The following is a 21790-nucleotide window of genomic DNA, read 5'->3' on the forward strand; positions in this document are numbered from 1 at the left end:
CAGAACCTTCTGGCAGGATGGGCTCTGTCCACGTTTTTCCAGTTACTCTCCTCTTTCGCAACATAAAAGACTCATATCTGTGCATCTGTCTAGATGCCCCGGCACTGAGATCCGTTGATTCCCCTACCAGGCCAGTTATCACGACCAACAGTCAACTGTCGCTGTGAATTTCTGCGAAGCCTACGTTGCGCAGTAAGTGCCCGATGGACAGACTGTGCTCATCTTGATGCAACCAGGAGGTCAAAATTATTTCATAAATAAACATGTAGATTATTTCATCCAATGAGCTTTTATAACACAGGCAAGTTTTCACAACAGACTTCACAGTGTAGAAAAAGAAGTCTTGAGGGAGTGTCTCCTAGCAGATACCAAATGTTCAGTACCTCTGGTTGAGCAGGAGTAAAACAGAAGTGTCAATAGTTGGGGACTTGAGAGCCCCACTAGAGGTTCTGAGGTCTGCCCAGGGAGTAGAGCAGCTGGGACTAGCTTCGTCGTTCACAGGAAAGGTGAGCATTGCAAGCAGACGCTCAGCTGTTGTGCCATGGTGGTCTTATTGTCTTGAAGAGACACCTTTTGGAAGAACATCATCACTAACAAAGCCAGATGTGTAGGAGCTCAGATGTCAAAGAGCAATAGACCTTACCAGAACCTTGGTTCAATCTAAAAGCAAAGGAAGAGGCTTTCTGTAATCCTAGGGTGGGTCAGTGCTCATCCTGTGGCCTGGCTGGGAACCATGGGTTAACTTGAGGACATGTAAAAGGCCAGGTGGCCTGGAAAAAAGGAATAAGGGTACATTACAATACAATATATGTCAGTCCTCACTCCATGTTGGTACATTATTTTTAGAGGTCTATGATGTTTTAGAAGTTAGAAGATATAACACATCCTTAGGTGGTCTATTTATTATTATTACCTGCAATTTAGCAATGAATGATCTCTATTACACATCTTGGAATTTGCAGGTCTCAACGTGTGCATATTTGAGATTTCATGTACGTGGCCACTTAGCCACCCAGGAGGGCTGTAGTAGGCGACACCTCGAGCAGACCCGTTATTAGCATTTGTTTTAGGCTTCACCAAAGCATACGGGTGTGGGGGCAGATTTGAATTCTTCTGCTGAATAGTACTGAGTGGTTTACACTATGCCAGGCCTGGTCTTTGGGGCTTGTGACAACAGAAGGAAACGAAGACTCCCACGGAACTGTGGGGAGCAATATCATCAATGAGGATTTCATGAGTGTTATTAAAAATGAAACCTAGGGTGTCTGGCAGGGTTGGGGAGACGCTTCCATTTTCTCTGTAATTATGAAGGAAGGAGCCTCTAAGAGGATGACGTTCAAGCCGAGAACTTAAGAGGAAGGAAGGGGAAGAACGAGGGGGATGCCTGGGGAAGGGGCGTCCACACCCTAGAGACTCAGTGTGCCTGGCCAACAGGTGGGTGCAGCAAGGAGTGGGAGATTAGGGCAAAGTGAATGGGGAGAATAACAGGACAGGCTGCAAAGGCAACATCATCACGACTGGCAGCAGCCAGAGCTGTCTGATGCTACCAACTGCACGTTGCAAAAGCTGACTGCATCTCCACAGTCTGCCGAAAGAAAATTGCCCTCCCGTTCTCAGCTCCAGTACAATCAGGCGCTCATTCCTAACTCTGGCGTCCTAGGGAACAAAGCCTAACTGCTGCTGGTGACACCTGTCGGGAACACGTTCCAGATGCCCTGCCCCAGCGACCCCCTCCTGCCCTCCTGGCCTCCCTGGCTCCCGGAGCCGAGCGCACTCGCGCATGAGCAGAGCTCCCTCCCAGCCGAGGGCGGGGCGCGCCGCTCTCCGGAAGCCAGCGCCGACTTCCCGAGTGACGTGTAGGGGGAGGGAGGCCCGTCGCAAAAGGTCGCGGTGGCGCTTCCCGGCGGCGCCGGACCCTGCGCTTTACAGTGCCGGGAGATGTCGGCGGCGGGCCGGGCGGAACCCCTGGGTCGGCCCGGCAGCTTTGCGAAGCGGGTCCTGGTGACCGGGGGCGCTGGTTTCATGTAGGTAACAGCTCCAAGGGCTGAGCAGGGGCTCCGAGGAATGCCCACCCCTTCCCTCTGCTCGCCAGATCTTGCCGAGGGTGGCTGGGGTGGACAGGGGGTCCTAAATCGAGCAGAGCCATTCTCCCCTCACCCCCCACCCCCCGGCCTGCGAAGACGGCCTTCCTCCGGACCCCTGAGGGCTGTGCTGCCGTCCAGTGCTACCTGGCCGCGGGTCCTCCCCGCCTGCCCTCTCTCTCTGGGGCACGACCTTCCAGTGGGCTTCCTGGCCAGGGGACCCCCTGCTCCTGACGCAGGGCGTGATACGTCAACACCCAGAGAAACCACACGCGGATTAGTGTAGGGCGCGCCTTAGGAAGCTGGGATCCGTGCGAGGCTCCTGATGCCTGTACTCGCACTCACAGGCAGCAAGCCCCTCTGGCCACTCGCACTTGGCTCTTGCACCCCAGCCCTCCTCACCGGGACCCTGGCCGTGGCCTCCTGCCTCCTTCTTCCATAGTCGCTGTTGCCTAAGGAACCTAAGATCCTGTGGGTGGGTAGATGACTGCATTGGCGCTTTCTTCTCCGACGCGAAGGACTCACACTCAGTCCCATGTTTCCAGCCAGACGTCCCGATTCCATCTGCTGCCCACACCTGTTTAGCTTTAACTCTCAGTTTGAGGGGCCAGTGCTCGCTTTCCGCAGTTACCGATGGGACTGTTTGCACCCCTTAGTTCACGCCTTGATTCACGTTACCAGCTCCCCAGACAGGCCTTACCTGACCGTCTACACCAGCTGCCACCCAGCTAACACGCTGAGCCCCCACCTGAATTTCCCTGGCAGATGTGAGTTTACCTGTGGACTGCCTACGTCCTCGCCTGGAATGTAAGCTCCCCAAAGGCGGAGACGTGTGAGAATACGTGGGCTGTTTTATGAACCATGTGACTAATAAACAGAAAACTCCCTGCCCGCAGGAAACCCCCTGTCTAAAAAGAAGGAACGTGAATTGGAGGGTCTGGTTAATTGCCAGTTAGCAGGTCAAATCAGCCCTTCTAACCCAACAGTCACTTAGGTTAATGGACCAGTTGATGAGCGGACCAAACGTGGCCGGGAAGAGGCGGAGCGGGGATGTGGAAGAGCTGCCAAGCACGACTACTTTCCTAACTCGACACTGTTTGCCCTTGGTCTCCCGAGCCCCTTGTTTTACCTGTGTGTTTCTAAAAGATCTAATGAATGAACACACTCTGCTTCCTTGCTGGGTCACCTCAAGCCAGGGTTCACTACAGACACGTGTCTTAGGGTGGTTTCAGCAGACTTTGACCTTGGAGACCCTCCCACTCTACGGAAGAGTCTGGTTTATACCACCCAGTTCCCCTACCAAGAGGAATCAGTTGTGGAAATTATGGACAGACCAACTGAATGTGCTTATACTCAATTAATTTTTACGTAATTTTAGCTGCATCTCCTAAAAAGGCACATGTTTTAGTATGGTTGTGTTTTTGCCCATTGCACCACCGTCGTACTTTTTCTCACGCTAGAGGCAGACATGAAGAACACCGTCTGGCTGAGTTTTTCTCCTTTTACCCAGAACCAGTAAATTCCCTCTTCTATATGGTGTAAAGGAAGTGTAAGATTTTGCCAATAGATACTCTTGATAAGTCTGTTGAAGAGAAAGTGTGTGTGTGTGTGTGTGTGTGTGTGTGTAGGGTATAGTTGTGTTGTTTCTGTTATCTTGGCAAGATTTAAAGCTATCTTTGGATAATTTCCAGGTAATTGGCAGTTTAGCAAAACATTAAAAAGTTGAGGGAGATTCCTGTCTTAACATTTATATGTTCTCTTCCTCCTAGTGCGTCACATGTCATCCTCTCCTTAGTAGAAGATTATCCAAATTATATGATCATAAATCTGGACAAGGTGAGTTTTATAAAAGTGAGTTTCATGTGCTGAAATTGGGTTTTAATTCAGTTAAATTATTTCAAACTACTGAAATCCTGTTTATATTTTACTTTTTACTTACTGACTTTAGCAACACGGGGAACTGTATAACCATGTGCTCATGATGCATTTTGTCTTATGTAAAATCTTCTGAAAGCTTCATTTATTATAGTAGTACATAAAGTAGTGGGTTTAAATGCTACATTTTTATCGAAAGAAAATCTCATCCTTTATAAATTCAGTATTTAGTATAGTGTGATTACTGATTTTTTTTGGTCTTGGGATACTTTAATTTTCTAATGTTGTAATTGTTTCAGCCACCAATTCCTTTTCTGTAAGAAATTGTAAATTTTTCTAGTCACCTATGTCAGGTACAATTTTTTAAAGCAGAAGTTTACAAAAATTTGTGTATATGTATTTTGAGAAAGTAGCAACGTTTCTTGTTTTTTTACTCTTAAGATATCAGAAACTTAAAATATGTAAATAGAAGGAACATGTTCTTGTAAACAGTTATTAACATTTATTGTGTTTGAAATGGTATTTTTGTGGGAAAAGTTAGTGTTATTATTTTTGTGTGGCCTCACCTCCATGCTCTCATATTTTATTAAGCTGGATTACTGTGCAAGCTTGAAAAATCTTGAAACCATTTCTCACAAACTGAACTACAAATTTATACAGGTACGGAATAACTATACTGTGCTTCTTCAGTCCGTTTAGAAGATCTTTATAAACTTTACTTTGTAAACTTGTATAATATAAACGTGGAAGGCACACTTATTAAAGACCTTTAGAAAGAACAGATAATTTTATACACAGAGAGACAAAAAGAGAAATCTGTTGATTTACTACCAAAATGGCTGGGACAAGCAGGGCTGGGCCAGGCTGAAGCCAGGAGCCAGGAACTCTGTCCTGGTCTCCATGGGTGGCAGGAGAATCCCTTGGGCCAAATTGCGTTGCCCGTTCAGGCACATGAGCAGGGAACTAGAGCAGACGTGACCCAGCTGGGACTTTACCCAACACCAAGCCTGGCGGTGTAACCAGCTATGCCACAGCACCCACACCTGTAACTCTTCTAACCACAAAACTTAAAAACAAAACAAAAACACATTAAGCAACCGTTTCATGATTCTTTCTGCATAAATTGTTAATTTACAAAAGGATTGTTGAGAATGTATATTTGTAAAGTAATTAAATGCACATATAAACATTAAAAGTACCAGCATTTTTACTTAGTTGTGACAAATATATTTTCAAAATGTCATTCCAGTTATTAAATTTACTTTAAATATATTTCTGTAGTAAAAGTGTTTTGAAGCGTTAAAAACTTTCCCAACTAATATGCTGCTCATAAGTTGGCAAGAATTATATGCAAAAATTAGCTTGGTGTTTAGAAGTAGTTGGTTCTCAATAAAACACTGTTTTATATTTACTTGCAAAAATAATATGAATTCAGCCTCTTAATACCATGGGAGGCTGGAGAAGCACACCTTCACCATGTGTTCTTGGTCACGTGATTAAACTTTGAAGATGCTCTGTTAAGCTGGGTGCTGGGGAGGGAGAGGACTGTGGCAAAAGGATCGTAAGGGCGCACGGTGACTCCTCACATTCGTGGCTGCTTTTCCCATAGGGTGACATATGTGATTCTCACTTTGTGAAACGGCTTTTTGACAAAGAGAAAATAGACATAGTACTGCATTTTGCTGCACAAACACATGTAGGTAAGCATTATTTTGTGTCCTGATTGGTAGCTTCCTCTGTTGCCCACAGTGGCTCGTGCGTCTAAATCCGAAGTCCAGGAATGGGCCGGATAAATAGACACTTCATGTGGCTCTGAGGGAGGAGGTCCCTTGATGTGATTTTCTTTTGTTGGACTTTTGAGTTCTTTACAGTTTTCGACAGTTTTGAACCCTGCTACCCTGAACATTGTTATTCCTGTGGCATTGCACAAATCAGTACACTACTGTTGGATCTATAATTAGGGTTACAAGACCTGTATGTTTCGATATTGAGATAATGTCAGGCTATTTCCCAAAGTAATTATGTTAGTCCAGGAGTGTGTGACTTCCTATTGCTCTGGATTGCACCAAAGTTTAGTTTTGTCCAATTTTTCCATTTTTGCCAATCACTATGTAGTGATCTCTGTTATGTTTGTCATTTATATTGTCCCTGATTACTGACAAGATTGAATACTTTAATTTTTTTTTATTCATTTATTTTGAAGATTTAATTTAAAAGTCAGAGTTACAGAAAGGAAGACAGAGAGATCTTCCATCCACTGGCTTACTCCTCATATGGTCATACTAGCCAGAACTGGTGGGAGCCAGTGGCTACCTTTTGAGACTATAAGGAGTGAACTGGATTGAAAGTGGAGCAGTCAGGACTCAAACGGGGACTCATGGGATGCTGGTGCCATGGGCAGCTGATCAGCCTGTATCCCCCAAGATTGATCTCTTTAATTTAGTAACTTGAACTCTTTTTGCAAAATGCCTGTTGGAGTATTTCCCTGTTTTTGAACTGGGTTGTTTATCCTCTTGAAAAGAGAAGTTTCAATAAGAAAAATGAAGACAAGTAGATACTAGCTCTGTTTCATTATATGTATCACAAATATCTTTTTCTGCTCAGGCTTGTCAGCTTTTTGGCAGTGTGTTTTGATTCATTCATATTACTTTAAAGATGTTTATTTATTTGGAAGGTGGGGAGAGACAGGGAAAGCGAGACCTTCCACCTGCTGACTCATTCCCAAATGGTTATAACTGCGAGGGTTAGGCCATGCTCAAAACAACCAGGAAATCACCTGGGTCTCCCACGTGGGAGCCTTCATCTGCTAGCACCTTGGCAGAGTAGCAGGAAACTGGGTCAGAAACAGAACAGAGGAGACTTGAACTACTGATCCCATATGAATGTTGGACATCCCAGGTGGTGATTTAACGTGCTGCACCACGGCTCGTGACCTGGTGTTCTTAATTGTACTGTAGTTGAGTTCATGTCTTTTCCTTGTGTTCCAGTGCTTTTCTGTTTTGAAATTCTTTCCTACTTTGAAATTATGAAGACTTTCTCCAATGCTGTTTTACCTTTTTCTTTTAGATTTTTACCCATCTGAAGTTTATTTCTATATATACTGTGAGATAGGGGGCCAATTTAATTTTTTCCATGTGAATATCAAGTATTCCTATACTATTTATTGAAAGTTTACCTGTTTCTTCTGTTGGCATGTATCAAGTATCCTAACATGTGTTTCTCTTTCTCTGTTCTTTGCATTTATCTCTGTGCTTGTTACACACTGTGTGGACAAACAGTTACTTCCTGTCTGGAAGAGCAAATCCTTTAACTTGGCCAGTAATAGAGCATTTGTGTTCCCCAGTGAGCTGTTTATGAATGACTTGCCGATGATTGCTGCTACCAGTCTCCTGAGCTTTTTCTTTTTCCTATTATTACTGAGCATTTGTGTGTTGGGTTATCTTCCTTTGTTATTGGTACATCCTCTAAAAGTTTCTTGACCTTTTTCGTCTTTTTAATGGGGTTGCTGGATTCTTCCTCAGAGATCATTGCGAGTCTCTTGTTGATTTGCACCTTTTGCAATTACCTTCCTGTAATCTAAAACTTGCCATTTCACATTTCTGAATGGTGACTTGTGATTGGTGAATTGTCTTCATCTCAGTGCTGCTCAGTTTATCAACCATTTTTCTTCTTTTTAAAAAACACTTACTTGTTTGAAAATCAGAGCCCCACAGAGAGGGAGAGGGAGACCGTCCGCTCTCCAGATGGCCACAATGGCCAGGAAAGGGCCAGTCCAAAGCCAGGAGCCAGGAACTTCGTAAGGGTGTCTCATGTGGGTGCCAGGTCCCCTTGAACCATCTTTCCTCTGCTTCTCTGAGGCCATTAGCAGGGAGCTGGATAGGAAGTAGAGCTACCAGGCCTGGAACCAGCGCCCGTATGGAATGCTGTCATTGCAGGCGTGGCTGTAACTACTGTGCCTGTACCTTTAAATGCTGGACCCTATTGCCTTTTTTTTCTTTTTTTTAAATAAGGATGGTGCTCTTGGTAAACAGCCTAAGATCGCTTCTCCTACCTCCAGGTCACAGACATATTCTCATATTCTTCCCTCCATCTATATCATCTATATCACGTCACTGAGTGAAAAGATCTGGCCTTTCCACAAAGCCACCTTGTCATGAAGCATATGTCCAGTGTGTCTGCCTCTCTTCTGGGGCTCTACTCTATTCTGTCGGTTTTTTTCTGTCCTTATCAATATCCCGCTCTCTTCATTACTGTCACTTTTTACTTCTTGGTACCAACAAAGAAAACCCACCTATATCTTAGAGATTGTTTTGTTTATTTGAAGCTCAGAGTTACAGAGAAGGAGGCACACAGAGAGAAGAGATCCTCTATCCACTGCTTCACTCCCGGAATGGCTGCTGTTGTCATGGGTGGACCTGGCTGAAGCCAGGGGCTAAATCCAGGTCTCCATGTGGGCGGCAAGGGTCAAGCACTTGGACCTTCTGCTGCTGCTTTCCTAGGCCAGCAGCGGGAGCTGGATTGGAAGCAGAGCAGGCAGCCAGGATAGCCCTGCACCCATGTGGCTTGCTCATACTAGTTGAGGCTTTACCCACAGTGCCGCAATGCCCATTCCCTAGGCTTTAAATTTACTTTGGAGTGCTGCTTTATTTGAATTCCACAAGTTATTTTAAGTTGTTTTTGTTATCTCTTGTTTTTAGGACTCTGATTTTTTTCTTTAATTCATGGGTTACACTAACATACAAATATTTCCAACTGTGTGAATTTTCTTTTTGCCGTTGATATCTAGCCTAGATGACTCGATAACATACTGTATAATTCTAGTCCTTTGTGCTGCAGTTTGCTTTTGGATCTTTGGATAATTGCTTTCTGAGCAATATTATGGGCTTTGAAAAGAATGTTACTGTGCAAATTTTGAAATCACTGTTCTTTGTACTTAAGTTGGTTAAGCATTTTCTGTAAAACTCTTGATTATTTCTGGTGAATGAAACATTTTATTCATGTAATATGTTTCTTCCTTGGTGATGTGTACTATCTTAAGAGGTAGTATTTTTTTTTTTTAAGATTTTTTTTGGCTTTCAGAGAGAAGGAGAGACAGAAAGATCTTCTCTCAACTGGTTCACTCCCCAGGTTGCAGCAACAGCTGGAGCTGAGCCGTTCTGAAGCAAGGAACCAGGAGCTGCTTTCTGGTCTCCCACGGGTGCAGGGCCCCAAGGCTTTGGGCCGTCCTTGACTGCTTTCCCTGGTCACAAACAGGGAGGTAGATGGGAAGTGGAGCAGCGGAGAAACGAACCAGTGCCTATGTGGGATCCCAGTTCATGCAAGGCAGGGATTTAGCCACTAGGCTACCCCACCGGGCCTAACATGTACTCTCTTGAATTTGATTGGCATTAATATAACTATCACTTTCTTTTTGATTAGTGTTTTCATTATATGTCTTTCAAAATCCTTTTATTACAAATTTTCTCTAGCTTCAGAGTTTAGCCACATGCCCTGTAAGCAACATGTAGTTGGAGTTTTTTTTTAAACCATCCCAGACCATCCTTGATGGCTACCTTTACATTTGAGTTTGTTGATATGTTCTATGTATTTCTATCATTTCCTCATATGCTGTTCTGTTCCCTTGCTTGCTTTTTGATTTAAAAAAAAAAATTCTTCCTTGTCTTTGTAATTTAGTTCCTTTTTTATTTTTAAATTATTGCTTATTTTATCCAAGACTCAGCTGAGGCCTTTCTCGTATCCTCTTTCTTGTGCTCATTTGGAACTTACATAAGCTGTCTTCATTCTTTACATGGTTTCCTACAGACTGCACATGTGTAATGATTTAGCAAAGTTTAAAGTCCAACAAAACATTTGCTCCGATCTTGGGTCGTGCACTTTAGCCACATTTATCCATTGCCACATCTATTCATATTTACCTGGAATTCTGTCTTGTTTTGGTTCCCATTCCCACTAGCCATCATTACTATTTTACATTGCTAATATTCTGGGATATTAGAGATTTGCAAAGCTATATTTTAGTGACATCATTTATGCCTACAGAAGAGCCAGGTTTAATTCTGATTCTTTTTATTATTTATCTCCTAAATTCTGTTACAGTGAGTTGGTTTCCTAGCCTCTTCAATTTTCTTAAACAGCCTCTTCTAGCTTCTTCCTGGGTCCTTGTTGACATTATAGTAGTTGTGTTTAATATTCCCCTCTGGCTTTAGCTTGTTGCTATGTTTGGATTTATTTCTGCCATCTTACTATGTGTAGTAAGAACACAATATGTTCTAGGCTTATCGTTAGTGTTTCTTCCTAAGCTCTGAATCAACCCTTTCTCCTTAGTTCTTTTTGAGTGGGAAATGGTATTTAGAATCCACACTAATGGTCCACTGCTACTGATTGAACATTTCTTCCAAGCTTTTTCAGTTGATAGAAATAGGAAATATTTCTATGTTGGTCTGTTTGCTTAAGAGTCCTCTAGATAACTCTGGGTCCAGTGCCTAGTTGCTAAATCCTCACCTTGCGACTGCCAGGATTGCATATGGGCACTGGGTCATGTCCCAGCTGCTCCACTTCCTGTACAACTCCCTGCTTGTGACTTGGGAAAGCAGCAGAGGATGGCCGCAAAAGCCTTGGGACTCTGAACCAACATGGGAGATCAGGAAGAAACTCCTGGCTCCTGGCTTTGGATCAGCTCAGCTGCAGCCGTTACAACCACTTGGGGAGTGAACCAGTGGATAGAAGATCTTTCTGTCTCTCCTGTTGGTAAATTTGCCTTTCCATGTGTAAAAAATAAATCTTTGAAAAGAAAGAGTCCTAAAGAAAATTTTATATTTTTTAATTTTAGGGTCTAGCTTAAAAAAAAAAAAAAGCAGTTACAACAGTCTTACTGGCCTTCTCAAACAATACACATCTTTATTTGCTCTTTGTTTTGCAGATTTCTGTATGTGTGTGTATGTATGTGAAAGGCAGAGCTGAAAGATTCAGAGATCTTCCGTTCTCTGGTTCACTCCCAGTAACTGCAGTTGTCCCTGCTGGGCCGGGCTAAAGATAGGAACCAAGAACTGTGTGTCTCCTATTGGGTCGCATTGCCCAGGTACTTGGGGCACATTAGCAGGGAGCTGAACCAGTACTCATATGGGATGCTGGTGGTAGTTTAACCTATTATACCATATTGCCAACTCCCATATTATCAAGTTTTAAAATTTTTGCCAGTGTGCTAAGCAGCAGGTGGTATCTTGGAATTTTTAACTTGTGTTTTCCTTGTTTAAGTGACTACTATTTATGTCTCTCTCTAGAGAGTTTTTTATTGGGGGAAGGGTTATGTTTTAGAAGCTATTTGTAGATTAAGGAGATTAATCTGATAAGATATTTTCCAGTTTGTCGTGTGATTTTGTTTATAATTTGTTTTTATTTGGCTAACTTTGCAAGTATTTTTGTATAGTAAACATTTTCAGTCTCTTCCCTTATCTGCTTCTGAATTGTGAGCTAAGAAAGTCTCCTGCAGGGACTAGTGTGGTTGCATGGCAGGCTAATCCATATGGGAGCCAATTCGTGTTCTGGCTGCTCCACTTCAGATCCAGCTCTGTGCTAATGGCCTGGGAATGCATTGGGTGAGAGCCTTAGTCCTTGGGCTTCTGTACCTGCATGGGAAACTTTGAAGAATCTCCTGGCCCCTGGCTTTGGATCAGCTCAGCTCTAGTTGTTGCAGCCATTGCAGAGTGAACCAGTGGATGGACGATCTTACTGTCTCTCCTTCTTTCTATAAATCTGCCTTTCCAATTAAAATAAATACATCTTCCAAAATGAAAAAAAGAAATGCCTCTATACTCCCTGCACTTTCATGGCTAGAAAGGTAGAGTTCTTTTGAAGTGAGTTTATTTGTTAATAATTTACCCAGCACTTTTGATCTGAAAAGCTTAGCTTTCTAATATCAGAACTTAGTAGTTTCAAATTGCTTTTTAAAAATTTAATAACATTTTAAATATAGGCATATCATTTTTATTTTCTTCTTTTTTAAAGGTTTTACTTGAGAGGCAGACAGACAAAATGAATGTGAGACAGAAAGATTTTCCATCCACTGGTTCACTCCTCAAATGACTGCAATAGCTGGAACTGAGCTAATCTGAAGCCAGGAGCCAGGAGCCTCCTCTGGATCGCCCACATGGTTTCAGGGTCCAAAGGACTTGAGCTGTCCTTGCTGCTTTCCCAAGCCACAAGTAGGGAGCTGGATGGGAAGTGGAGCAGTCAGGACATGAACTGGCGCCCATATGAGAACCCGGTGCTTGGAGTTGGAAGATTAGCCATTGTGCCAGGCCCTGTTTATTATTATTTTTTTAGAATAAAAAATTAAGTTTCGGGCTCGGCAGCGTGGCCTAGTGGCTAAGGTCCTTGCCTTGATTCCATATGGCCGCTGGTTCTAATCCCAGCAGCTCCACTTCCTCTCTATCTCTCCTCCTCTCAGTATATCTGACTTTGTAATAAAAATAAAATAAATCTTTAAAAAAAAAATTAAGTTTCTATGAATTTGGCATTGACAGTTTTCAGGGTTCTAGAAATTTACATACACTTTGTGATTTAGATTGAAAGATATGATCGAAGGTTATGTGTATTTTTTTCCTAAAATTATTGCCATAAAGGAAATGCATAGCACTTTCCTTCCTTTGTTCCCCAGGCAGACTCATTCTCTTTGTCCTCTTGCTTTGTAGATCTTTCGTTTGTGCGCGCTTTTGAGTTCACGTATGTTAATGTCTATGGCACTCACGTGCTGGTCAGTGCTGCTCATGAAGCCGGAGTGGAAAAATTTATTTATGTCAGCACAGATGAGGTGTATGGTGGGAGCCTTGACAAGGTAAGAGCAGCTCGGGTCAGGAAGCAGATCTGCCTTCTTACCCACACTGGTGCTGTCCAGAACGTTTGTCTGTTTTCTGTCCCGATCCACTGATGCTGCCCGCCGTGGGAAATGACAGCCCAGTCTCAGCAGCAGTTAAGCCTCAGCAGACAGGTTGGCAGGAAAGCAGCAGACTTCCTGCCTTCTTCCTCTTACGAAGATGGACCTCACTCCCACAGAGCAATGCACCGATCAGTCAGGTGGCACCGCTTTTCTCTTCCGGTGAGGAAAGTACATGGGCCTGTCAAAGAGGGAGTGTGACGTTGTTGTAGAAATCCAAATCATGAACACTAGATTTTGTCCCCAGAAAGATGGTTCCCTTCTCCAGCCTCTAATTTTGACAGTATGCAGTGACCTCATTTTGTTTTATTTATTTTATTTGTAAATATTTTCTTCATTTTACTGCGTCACACACACTCTGAAAAAAAAAAAAAATCAGAGTTCACCAGACCAGGGAGAAACAGACCCTGACTGTTTCTGCTCAACCTCTGCTTTCCAGAAGCAGCAGCCTCCGACTGCCCTCCTCGCAGCTTTTATTGGATAACAGCTTCCTTCCCACCTGCTAGGCACTGCCAGCCAGTGCTGAGAAGTAGACAGTATCACGGCCTTATTGCACTCAGGCCCTGCTGGGGGCCCTTCCCCCTGTGGCTCTGCTGTTTGACAGGCCCTGGCCTCCCTGCTGCCCTCTGGTCGCACCTGCCCTTTGTCTCTTCACAGAACCTGCTTGGGATTCCTCTGGGGACCTTTCAGACTCAAGGTCTTTGCACTTGGTGCCCTCTGTGCCCACCCTGTAGGGTTGTTGTGAGCATTGGAGAAGTTAGCACAAGTGCTTTGAAAAATGTCAGGCACAGAGGGGTCATTTAATGACTTTTAAAATGTGGGGATTGACATTTCAAGTTTGTAATATGCTTTCTGATATTCCTACTTACAAAGTTTACATGATAGTTTTTCAAATTTGTTTTCTGAAAATCAGGAATTCGATGAGTCCTCTCCCAAGCAACCCACAAACCCGTATGCATCATCCAAAGCGGCTGCCGAGTGCTTTCTGCAGTCCTACTGGGAACGCTACAAGGTAAGATGGGGTCTCAGTCACTCTGGAGCCACGTTCCTCTAAGTGTTAAACCCGGAGTCAACATTCATGTTTAGAGTAAAAGACACAAACTGAGGGAGAAATGTCATGTGTTAAAGAATGTGAATAATGAATCTTGTGTATTGTGTGCACAAAGACCCACCCAAGGCATAGCTTTAATATATGCATTTCCTTTGCCAGTGAGAGGTAAAGTGTTACAACTATAGTGAGAAACCCTGTTGGCATCCTGCGATGGAGCATTAGGGGAAGAGAGAGAAGACAGGCTCTCTCTGCTGGCCTGTGCTTCCCTCTGCATGATGCAGCTCTCTTGGTTCTTCTCGGCAGCAGGGGTGCGGTGGGAGTGTAGCAGGGGTGCAGCGGGAGTGTAGACTTTCCTCTCTGGTCACTGTAGGAGCCTTAAACCCATATCCCTTACATTTGGCTCCTCACTGTCTTGGTGAGTTACTAGGGATGGGTCAGGAAGGCACACCATCGATTTCTTGATGATTTCTTTGCCTTTCGTGTCCCAGTAACACTGTCCCTGTCCCCCTTTGTGGAAACTCTTCATTTTTAAGCATTAAGACAGTGGAGATGGCCCATCTGGAGTTTTGTATCTAACCAGATGCAAAATCCTGGAGATGATGTCTGGTGTAGTCAAGTGGGCAGGTCCTGAGTGCTCCACTGGCAGACTCTGGAGCCTGCATCCTCCGACGGTGATCCTCCCCTTGTCCAATGAGACTCTTCCCTCAAGCCCATCCTGTCCAGTGTTTCGAGGAGCCTAACATTAAGAAAAAAATCTCTTAAGGCTTGAAATATAGAATTATCTAGACAGAGATGTTTGTCTTTGAAAATGTGCTTATCTTTGAAATACTCAGTGTTACCAGATCTTTCCATTGCCTTAATGTTGAATACTCTTGAAGTTTCCAGTTGTCATCACAAGAAGCAGTAACGTTTATGGACCACATCAGTATCCAGAGAAGGTAAATTTCACTTCTGAATGTGTAGGGGTCTTAGTGACAGTAACATCTCATCATTTAAAATAATTTCTCTTGAGTTTTGTTCAAAAATAATTCATGTTATATTTATACATAATGATAAACCATTGCAAAGGCCATATCCAAATTCCAATACTTAGTTGGAGGACTTGAGTTGAAGTCTCAGCCTCACACCAACTGATGTGACTTTATTTAGGCTCTTTGATGATCATTGTCCTTAAGTTAGTGAAACTTTTCATTGTCAATGAAAAGTAATGTGTTTCCCTGGGCCTTAGCACACTGTGGAAGATGCTTGCCTCTGCCAGTGCAGCCAGAGCTCCGGGTTTGCAGTCAGACTGATTCATGTCAGCAAAGACAGGAAGACACAAGTGAAAGTGAAAAGAAGAAAGTAACGAAAAGCTGGTGAGACAGAGATGCGTGAGGCTTAGACTTGGCCTGACTTGCTACCAGCTGTTTTACTGTGCCCCAACTCATTTTGTTATTGTAGGCTTAAATATCTTCCAGAAACAAATAAGTAGTGAATAAGGAAATGTAATTAAAAAGTGTAAAATGCCTGCACGTTGGTTCTGTATCATTAAGTTCAATTTTCCGTAACTGTTGCCTCTTCTGCCTAAATTTGGAGCCTGGTTTTCACTTGCCAGCTGGTTCTATCACTGTGTTTGCCCAAGGGAGAGGGCCATAGAATGGATGATGGTATTAATAGCTTTTTTGCTTCGTTTTCAGAGTATCCTTAACACGGTTATTATAGATTTAGTAACTTTTGTAAATTCAAGGAAAATTTTTGTATAGCTTGCACCAGCATTTAATAAGTATGTGCTTATATGCAAAGCAATAATAAGATAGGCTTCCTGCCTGTCTGAACTCCACACAAAGATAAACTCTGATGAGAAAACGAGGATGAGGGCACCTGCATGTTTCCATGACTGTTTTTTATTTTAAATTAGTAACATAAGGTGGTAAACTTATTACAGATTTAGAAATATAATGGTACTTACCACCATACCCTCCCTCCTGCCTACGTTGCCCGCCCACCCTCCTACTCTTCTTCTTCTTTTTTTTCTTAATTTTTTTAAAGATTTATTTATTTTTATTACAAAGTCAGATATACAGAGAGGAGGAGAAATAGAGAGGAAGATGTTCCATGTGATGATTCACTCCCCAAGTGACCACAACAGCCAGTGCTGTGTCAGTCCGGAGCCAGGAGCCAGGAACTTCCTCCAGGTCTCCCACACGCTGGTGCAGGATCCCAAGGTTTTGGGCCATCCTTGACTGCTTTCCCAGACCACAAGCAGGGAGCTGGATGGGAAGTGGAGCTGCCGGGATTAGAACCGGCGCCCATATGGAATCCTGGGGCGTTCAAGGCGAGGACTTTAGCCGCTAGGCCATGTCGCTAGGCCCCTTTCTTAATTTTTACAGTTACATACTTTGAGTTCACTTCACAATTGCAGGCTTAGCTATAAAAATTCAACAAATACCAAGTAGAAAAATAAAGCTGTAAACAATGATCAAATTTTGACATGCCAATCTAGTTTATGTAGACTACATTTTTCTTTTTGTATTCTGTATTAGTTACCACAGATCAGAGAATACATGGTGTTTGTCTTTTGGGGACTGGCTTATTTCACTAAGCATCCTGTTTTATCTTAGGATAACTGCCTGTGTGAGCAACAACACTATCCTAGATTCCTTTTGTTTACTGAAGAGTATGTTCCTCATGGACTCTTAGTAGAAGAATTTAAATTTATCTATTTGTATATTAATTTTTTGATCCTGTGCGGCGTTAGGATTCATATTAATGAGTTCACTTGCAAAGTCTAAAATGGTATTTAAATATTCTTTTAGGTTATTCCAAAATTCATATCTCTACTTCAGCACAACAGGAAATGGTATGTTGTTATTTCTCTTGATGCCTTTATGCTTTTCTGGCGTGTCTTTGGTGGAACTGGGTGACAACCTTTCCTGATAATGAGAAACCTAACAGTTGAAGGCCATTGGCCTCCATGTTTCACCAAATTTAAGAAACTCTTCTTCATGTGGTGTCATGGTTTTCAAAAAGATTATACTGTATAATTCATCATTGTAATTTACTTACCAAGATCAATTCAGCTCTTAAATGACCTATCCTAGAACTTTGAGCTGTAGCATGGGAATCTGTGTCTATGTAACTTGACTTTATCAAAGGATGTATTTCTCTTGCAGTAATGGATTCATGGATAAAATCAATGAGTAAACATTTCTCAGAGGTCACATGTGTTTGCTAATTCTCACTGAACATCCTCAGCCTGTGGAGATAGCAGAATTTGGGTTTTCAGTCAGAGATTTCTGGAACCCTTGGGCAGTGACTTTTCTGGAGTTGTATGGGTCATTGCTTTATGCTGCTGTGGAAGAGGTCTCCCTTTAACATGTCGTGATTCTCCTTTGTTTACTCTTTTTAGCTGCATTCATGGATCAGGGCTTCAAAGAAGAAATTTTCTTTATGCTGCTGATGTAGTAGAAGCATTTCTCACTGTCCTCCAAAAGGGAAAACCGGGAGAAATTTACAACATTGGAACTAATTTTGAAATGTCAGTCGTCCAGCTTGCCAAAGAACTAATACAACTGGTGTGTTATTTCTTCTGTTCCTTTTAGAATTGTGACTAATTTAGTCTATATCAAGAGTATAGCTTACTTAATTTAAAAGTAAATGCGTAAGAAATGAAGTTCATAATTGAGTGTACCATATGTGTCTTGAAGTTGTATCACTTATTCTGCTTAATTGTTAATATTCTAATTGTAAAACATACCAGAGAGAAATTATTTCAGTTTCAGAAGATACATAATTGTGTGTCCTAGCATCAAGAAACAGTGCTATCCCTATGTAAAATAAGTATGGTTATGAAGTCTTACTTTAGGGAACATAAGTTATATGTGTAAGAGTTTGCTAGAAGAGGGACCCAAATAGGTAACGAAAAGTTGAGAAATTCATGTTTTCCTACATTTTATGCATTGTATATTCTTTCTTAGCCTCAGATGGAATTTAGGTGACAAAAATGATGCTCACTTTAGCTGTCTCCTACACTTTGAGGCAGTTGTTGTTCTTGTGGGTTTTTTTTAACCAGCTTTAAGTGACATTATTATTCTCTGGTCTCATTTTATAGTTTGACTCAAAACCTTTTCCATTTTGACAGATCAAAGAGACCAATTCAGACTCTGAAACGGAAAATTGGGTTGATTATGTTAATGATAGGTGAGTAACAAGTTACAACATTGGAGAAGGATTGTGAAACCATCAGTAGTTATAAAACTAAATTATATAGACTTACCTGGAATCGTTTATCTCTTTCAAATGTTTTGGTAATACATTTCTTTCCTAATTATGAACACCGTATGGGTTAGGTAGCACTATTACTTATTATAAGTGACTTAAAGAAAGTTATTAACCTTTTCTAAGCCTGAGATTTTCTCCATTGTGAAATAGGGTTAATAATTTCTTGCCTATAAAAGTTTTTCAGGGTTAATTATAATGTATAAAAAGTACGTGATCCAGGTGCTGGCACAGAAAAGTTCTCATAAAGTTGTATGTATTCATGTCTTCATTTATCAGACATTCATGAAGGGCCTTCCGGATGCCAGTCACTGATCCTCACACCTAGCTTACGGCTCAAAGAAAGATCCGGATAAGCCACAGGGAGGAGTAGGTGTCAGAAGCTGCAGATTCTTATTTTATTTTATTTATTTATTTATTTTTTAAAGATTTATTTTATTTTTATTACAAAGTCAGATATACTGAGAGGAGGAGAGATAGAGAGGAAGTGGAGCTGCCGGGATTAGAACCAGCGGCCATATGGGATCAAGGCGAGGACCTTAGCCACTAGGCCACGCTGCCAAGCCCAATTCTTATTTTATTTTGCAAGTTTTCTGTGACAAGCATGTCATTAGGATATTGTTATGAAAAAAATTGCACTGTGGTAAAGACCTATTGGTACACAGTATGTCTCTTAGTATTTAAGTTTGGATATGTATCCATAATGCCATTTCTGCTCTGTTTTCTAAGACCTACCAATGACATGAGATATCCGATGAAGTCAGAAAAAATACATGGTTTAGGATGGAGACCTAAAGTGCCTTGGGAAGAAGGAATAAAGAAAACAAGTATGTTATAAATTGGTTGTTTGGGGGGAGATTCAGAAAGATTTAAATGAAAAGCAGTTTATTTTTAGAACACTGTGCACATTCCATCGAATATTGTGATGAATCGTGTGTTGAATACATTCCATATTTCCTAACCATCCTGAATTTTGTAGACTGCCTTCTGGTCAAGTTTTCCTATTTCATTGATTCTGAGGGCTTTCTTTTCACTTTCTTCCCATCCCTGGGAGATAGGTATATTATAACCCCTTACGTTTTGGAATTCTCACGGGACCTTTCTTTTTGGCATGTGAAATAATGACCCACATTAGGGTAGGCGCGTCTTAGATCTGCTGAAATGCAGACTGTCTCTGAACATCTTGAGTTATTTTGCGTTGAGACAAGGTGGTGGGCAGCAAATTCACTGCATGCTAATAAATCTGTTAAAGTGTGTGTAAAATCTGCAAGTGTATGTTAAAATTTTATTTAGAACTATTTATGAGTAAACGTATACCCATACAGAGGGAAAAAAAAGCTGTGTTTCAGGGCTTGAAATAGAAAATACTTGTGCTCAACATTTAAGAGGAAAATTCATCTGAAGCTGTTTACTAAAACATGATAGTTTAAGTGTACTGGTAGTTTAGCAACATACAAGAATATATTATTGGAGAGAAATTCACATCATCTCCCTATGCCTTCGGTGCAGTGATATCTTGCTCATATGACCATGTATTATACCTTTTTCTAGAAAATAGCTCTAAAAGCAATACAATGACTTATCTCCCACTTTTAATCCTTTAAATCAGAATGTCTTAAGTAGTTATACCGGCAAGCTAAGCATTGAAGCAAATTTTAAGTTCAAAAAAAAAAAAAAAAAAGCAAGGTTGATTTTGAATTCTAAATGTTTCAGATGGGAAAATGTCTTCTGATTAACTTGACTATAAATTCAAAATCCAATTGCCTGTGTCATTCATTGGATAGCCCTCACCTAGTGACTAGCTGTTGGACAGGATTCTTTGTACTTAACAGGAACTCAGTAAATGTTAGTTAACTGATGTTTAGTTTTTAATTTTTAACTTTTGTGTTTTGCTTTTCTTCATCAGTTGAGTGGTACAGAGAAAATTTTCATAACTGGAAGAATGCAGAAAAGGCATTAGAACCTTTTCCAGTACAGGCGTCGTTTATATAATCAGGGCAGTTTCCAGACAAAGAAGGAAATTATCCTACCTCAAGAAATGATAGCAAACGGAGTGACCAAAATGAATTGTCCTTTCCATGTGGAATTAGATGCCTGGCTTCCCGGGTGCAAATCCAGTGCAGGACATTCCAGTTCAGAAGAGTTTCAGCGTTGGCAAGGATTTCAATATCAAAATGTTTTTTCTGGAGTGTTCTTCCTCTGCAAATGAAGAAGAGACAGACTCTCCCATGCAGCAGGCCAAGAGTAATCTCTCCTGAACACAGAGGCAGGTGACGGCGCGGGGCAGGCAGCAGCCTTGTTGGCTGTGCACTCAGTGGCTTCCCAGCCATTCCCAGGGCCCAGAAAGTCAAATTTTCATTTAAAGGCAATATAGAGTGTGTCTCATACCCCCATTTACTCTTTTTTAATTTTTAAAAACAAGTCTGAATTTGTGCTATAATTGCTTTAAAAATGAAACATGTCTATATAAAAATGGAAGCATATCTAGCACTTTTTTAACTTTTAATAATTTTTTAAAATAGAAAAGTTAAATGCTTTTCAAAAGAAGGATGTACAATTTTTATATTTTCAGAATCAGGTGTTGACCTATGTATAACCTGTATTTCAGAACCTTAGCATGTACTAGCTGTTTAAAATGATTTTATTTATTGTCAGTGTTATAATGTATTTAATGTAGAATGCGACTTTCTTAGTAATATATTTTTATTTTGCCATAGGAAATTTGAAGGGTGGGTGTTGTGGCTCAGTGGGTTAAGCCACTTCTTGGGATGGCTGCATCCTTTATCAGGGTAGATGGGATTGCGACCCATCTCTCTTCTGATCCAGCTTCCTGCCAATGAGACTGGAAGGTAGCAGCTGATGGCCCCAAGTACTTGAGAGGCCCTAACTCCTGGCTGCAGCCTGGCCCAGCCCAAACTGTTGAGGACACTTTGGGAGTGAACTAGCAAACGAGAGATCACTCTCACTGTAGCTTTCATTTTCTCTCCTCTTCTCTGTCTTTCCCTTTGTCACCCTGCCTTGCAAAGAACAGTTTCCAAAAAAAATTAATTTCTAAAAAAAAATAAATTGTGCATTTGCAATCTCTCTTTGTACTAGAGTATTTTTTTGTAATTTGAAAAATTAACTGATGGGTATTAGATTGATAAAGGGAAACAAGTGAAGTTGCCCTTTATTAAAGTGTGGGTTTTCATTTGAAGGCTTTGTAACTCTTCATTCAAATGTCCTAATTCACCTTTTAAATGCAGTTACCTCTCGACACCCATTGCCCTGACTGAAGGGGAGTGGATGGACTGATGTGTCCGTTGGATCCTGTGGAAGCAGAGGCCTATAAAGATACCAGAGGGAAGAAAGCACGGTGCCGTGGTGCTGCCTGTGGCAGTGTGGGCACAAAGGCCTGCTGGGTGAATCCCTGCTGGCGCCTTGAACATGGAAAGGCCAAGTGGGTCAACTTACTGCTAAGGCACTTGTTGATTTCCTCAAGGAAGGGTTATTCCAGTGGGAGCTCAGCATGCTGCCAGTAGCTAGTTTGTTCATGGCCCCAAGAACAGGTTTGACTGTGTGGCTCTGTGTATTCCATACAGGTGTCCATCAGTT

General features: G+C 41.8%; 1 protein-coding gene across 2 annotated transcripts; it reads left to right on the forward strand.

Annotated features, from left to right (window-relative positions):
* Positions 1–1920: 1920 nt before the first annotated feature.
* TGDS (TDP-glucose 4,6-dehydratase) lies at positions 1921–20406 on the forward strand. 2 transcript variants are annotated; one of them, XM_058670563.1, is made up of 12 exons: positions 1921–2024; positions 3851–3917; positions 4548–4616; positions 5566–5656; positions 12647–12789; positions 13802–13900; positions 14818–14877; positions 16735–16778; positions 17328–17493; positions 18060–18118; positions 18926–19023; positions 20103–20406. In XM_058670563.1, exons 1-12 carry the CDS (start codon positions 1939–1941, stop codon positions 20186–20188), a joined length of 1068 nt encoding a protein of 355 aa, XP_058526546.1. In that variant the 5' UTR covers positions 1921–1938; the 3' UTR covers positions 20189–20406. The 2 variants fall into 2 exon arrangements, with proteins under 2 accessions (XP_058526546.1, XP_058526547.1); XM_058670564.1 differs by having other exon boundaries at positions 1947–2028.
* The last annotated feature ends 1384 nt before the right edge of the window (positions 20407–21790 follow it).

The sequence above is a fragment of the Ochotona princeps genome, chromosome 12 (genome assembly GCF_030435755.1).
Source record: "Ochotona princeps isolate mOchPri1 chromosome 12, mOchPri1.hap1, whole genome shotgun sequence".
Classification (NCBI taxonomy): Eukaryota; Metazoa; Chordata; class Mammalia; order Lagomorpha; family Ochotonidae; genus Ochotona; species Ochotona princeps.

Excerpts from the sequence above, each read along its gene's own strand:
- TGDS (XM_058670563.1), top strand. The coding sequence starts at position 1,939 with ATGTCGGCGGCGGGCCGGGCGGAACCCCTGGGTCGGCCCGGCAGCTTT. Across the intron at positions 3,918-4,547 it reads TGATCATAAATCTGGACAAG|CTGGATTACTGTGCAAGCTT; the intron begins GTGAGTTTTATA and ends TATTTTATTAAG. Across the intron at positions 16,779-17,327 it reads CTTCAGCACAACAGGAAATG|CTGCATTCATGGATCAGGGC; the intron begins GTATGTTGTTAT and ends TACTCTTTTTAG.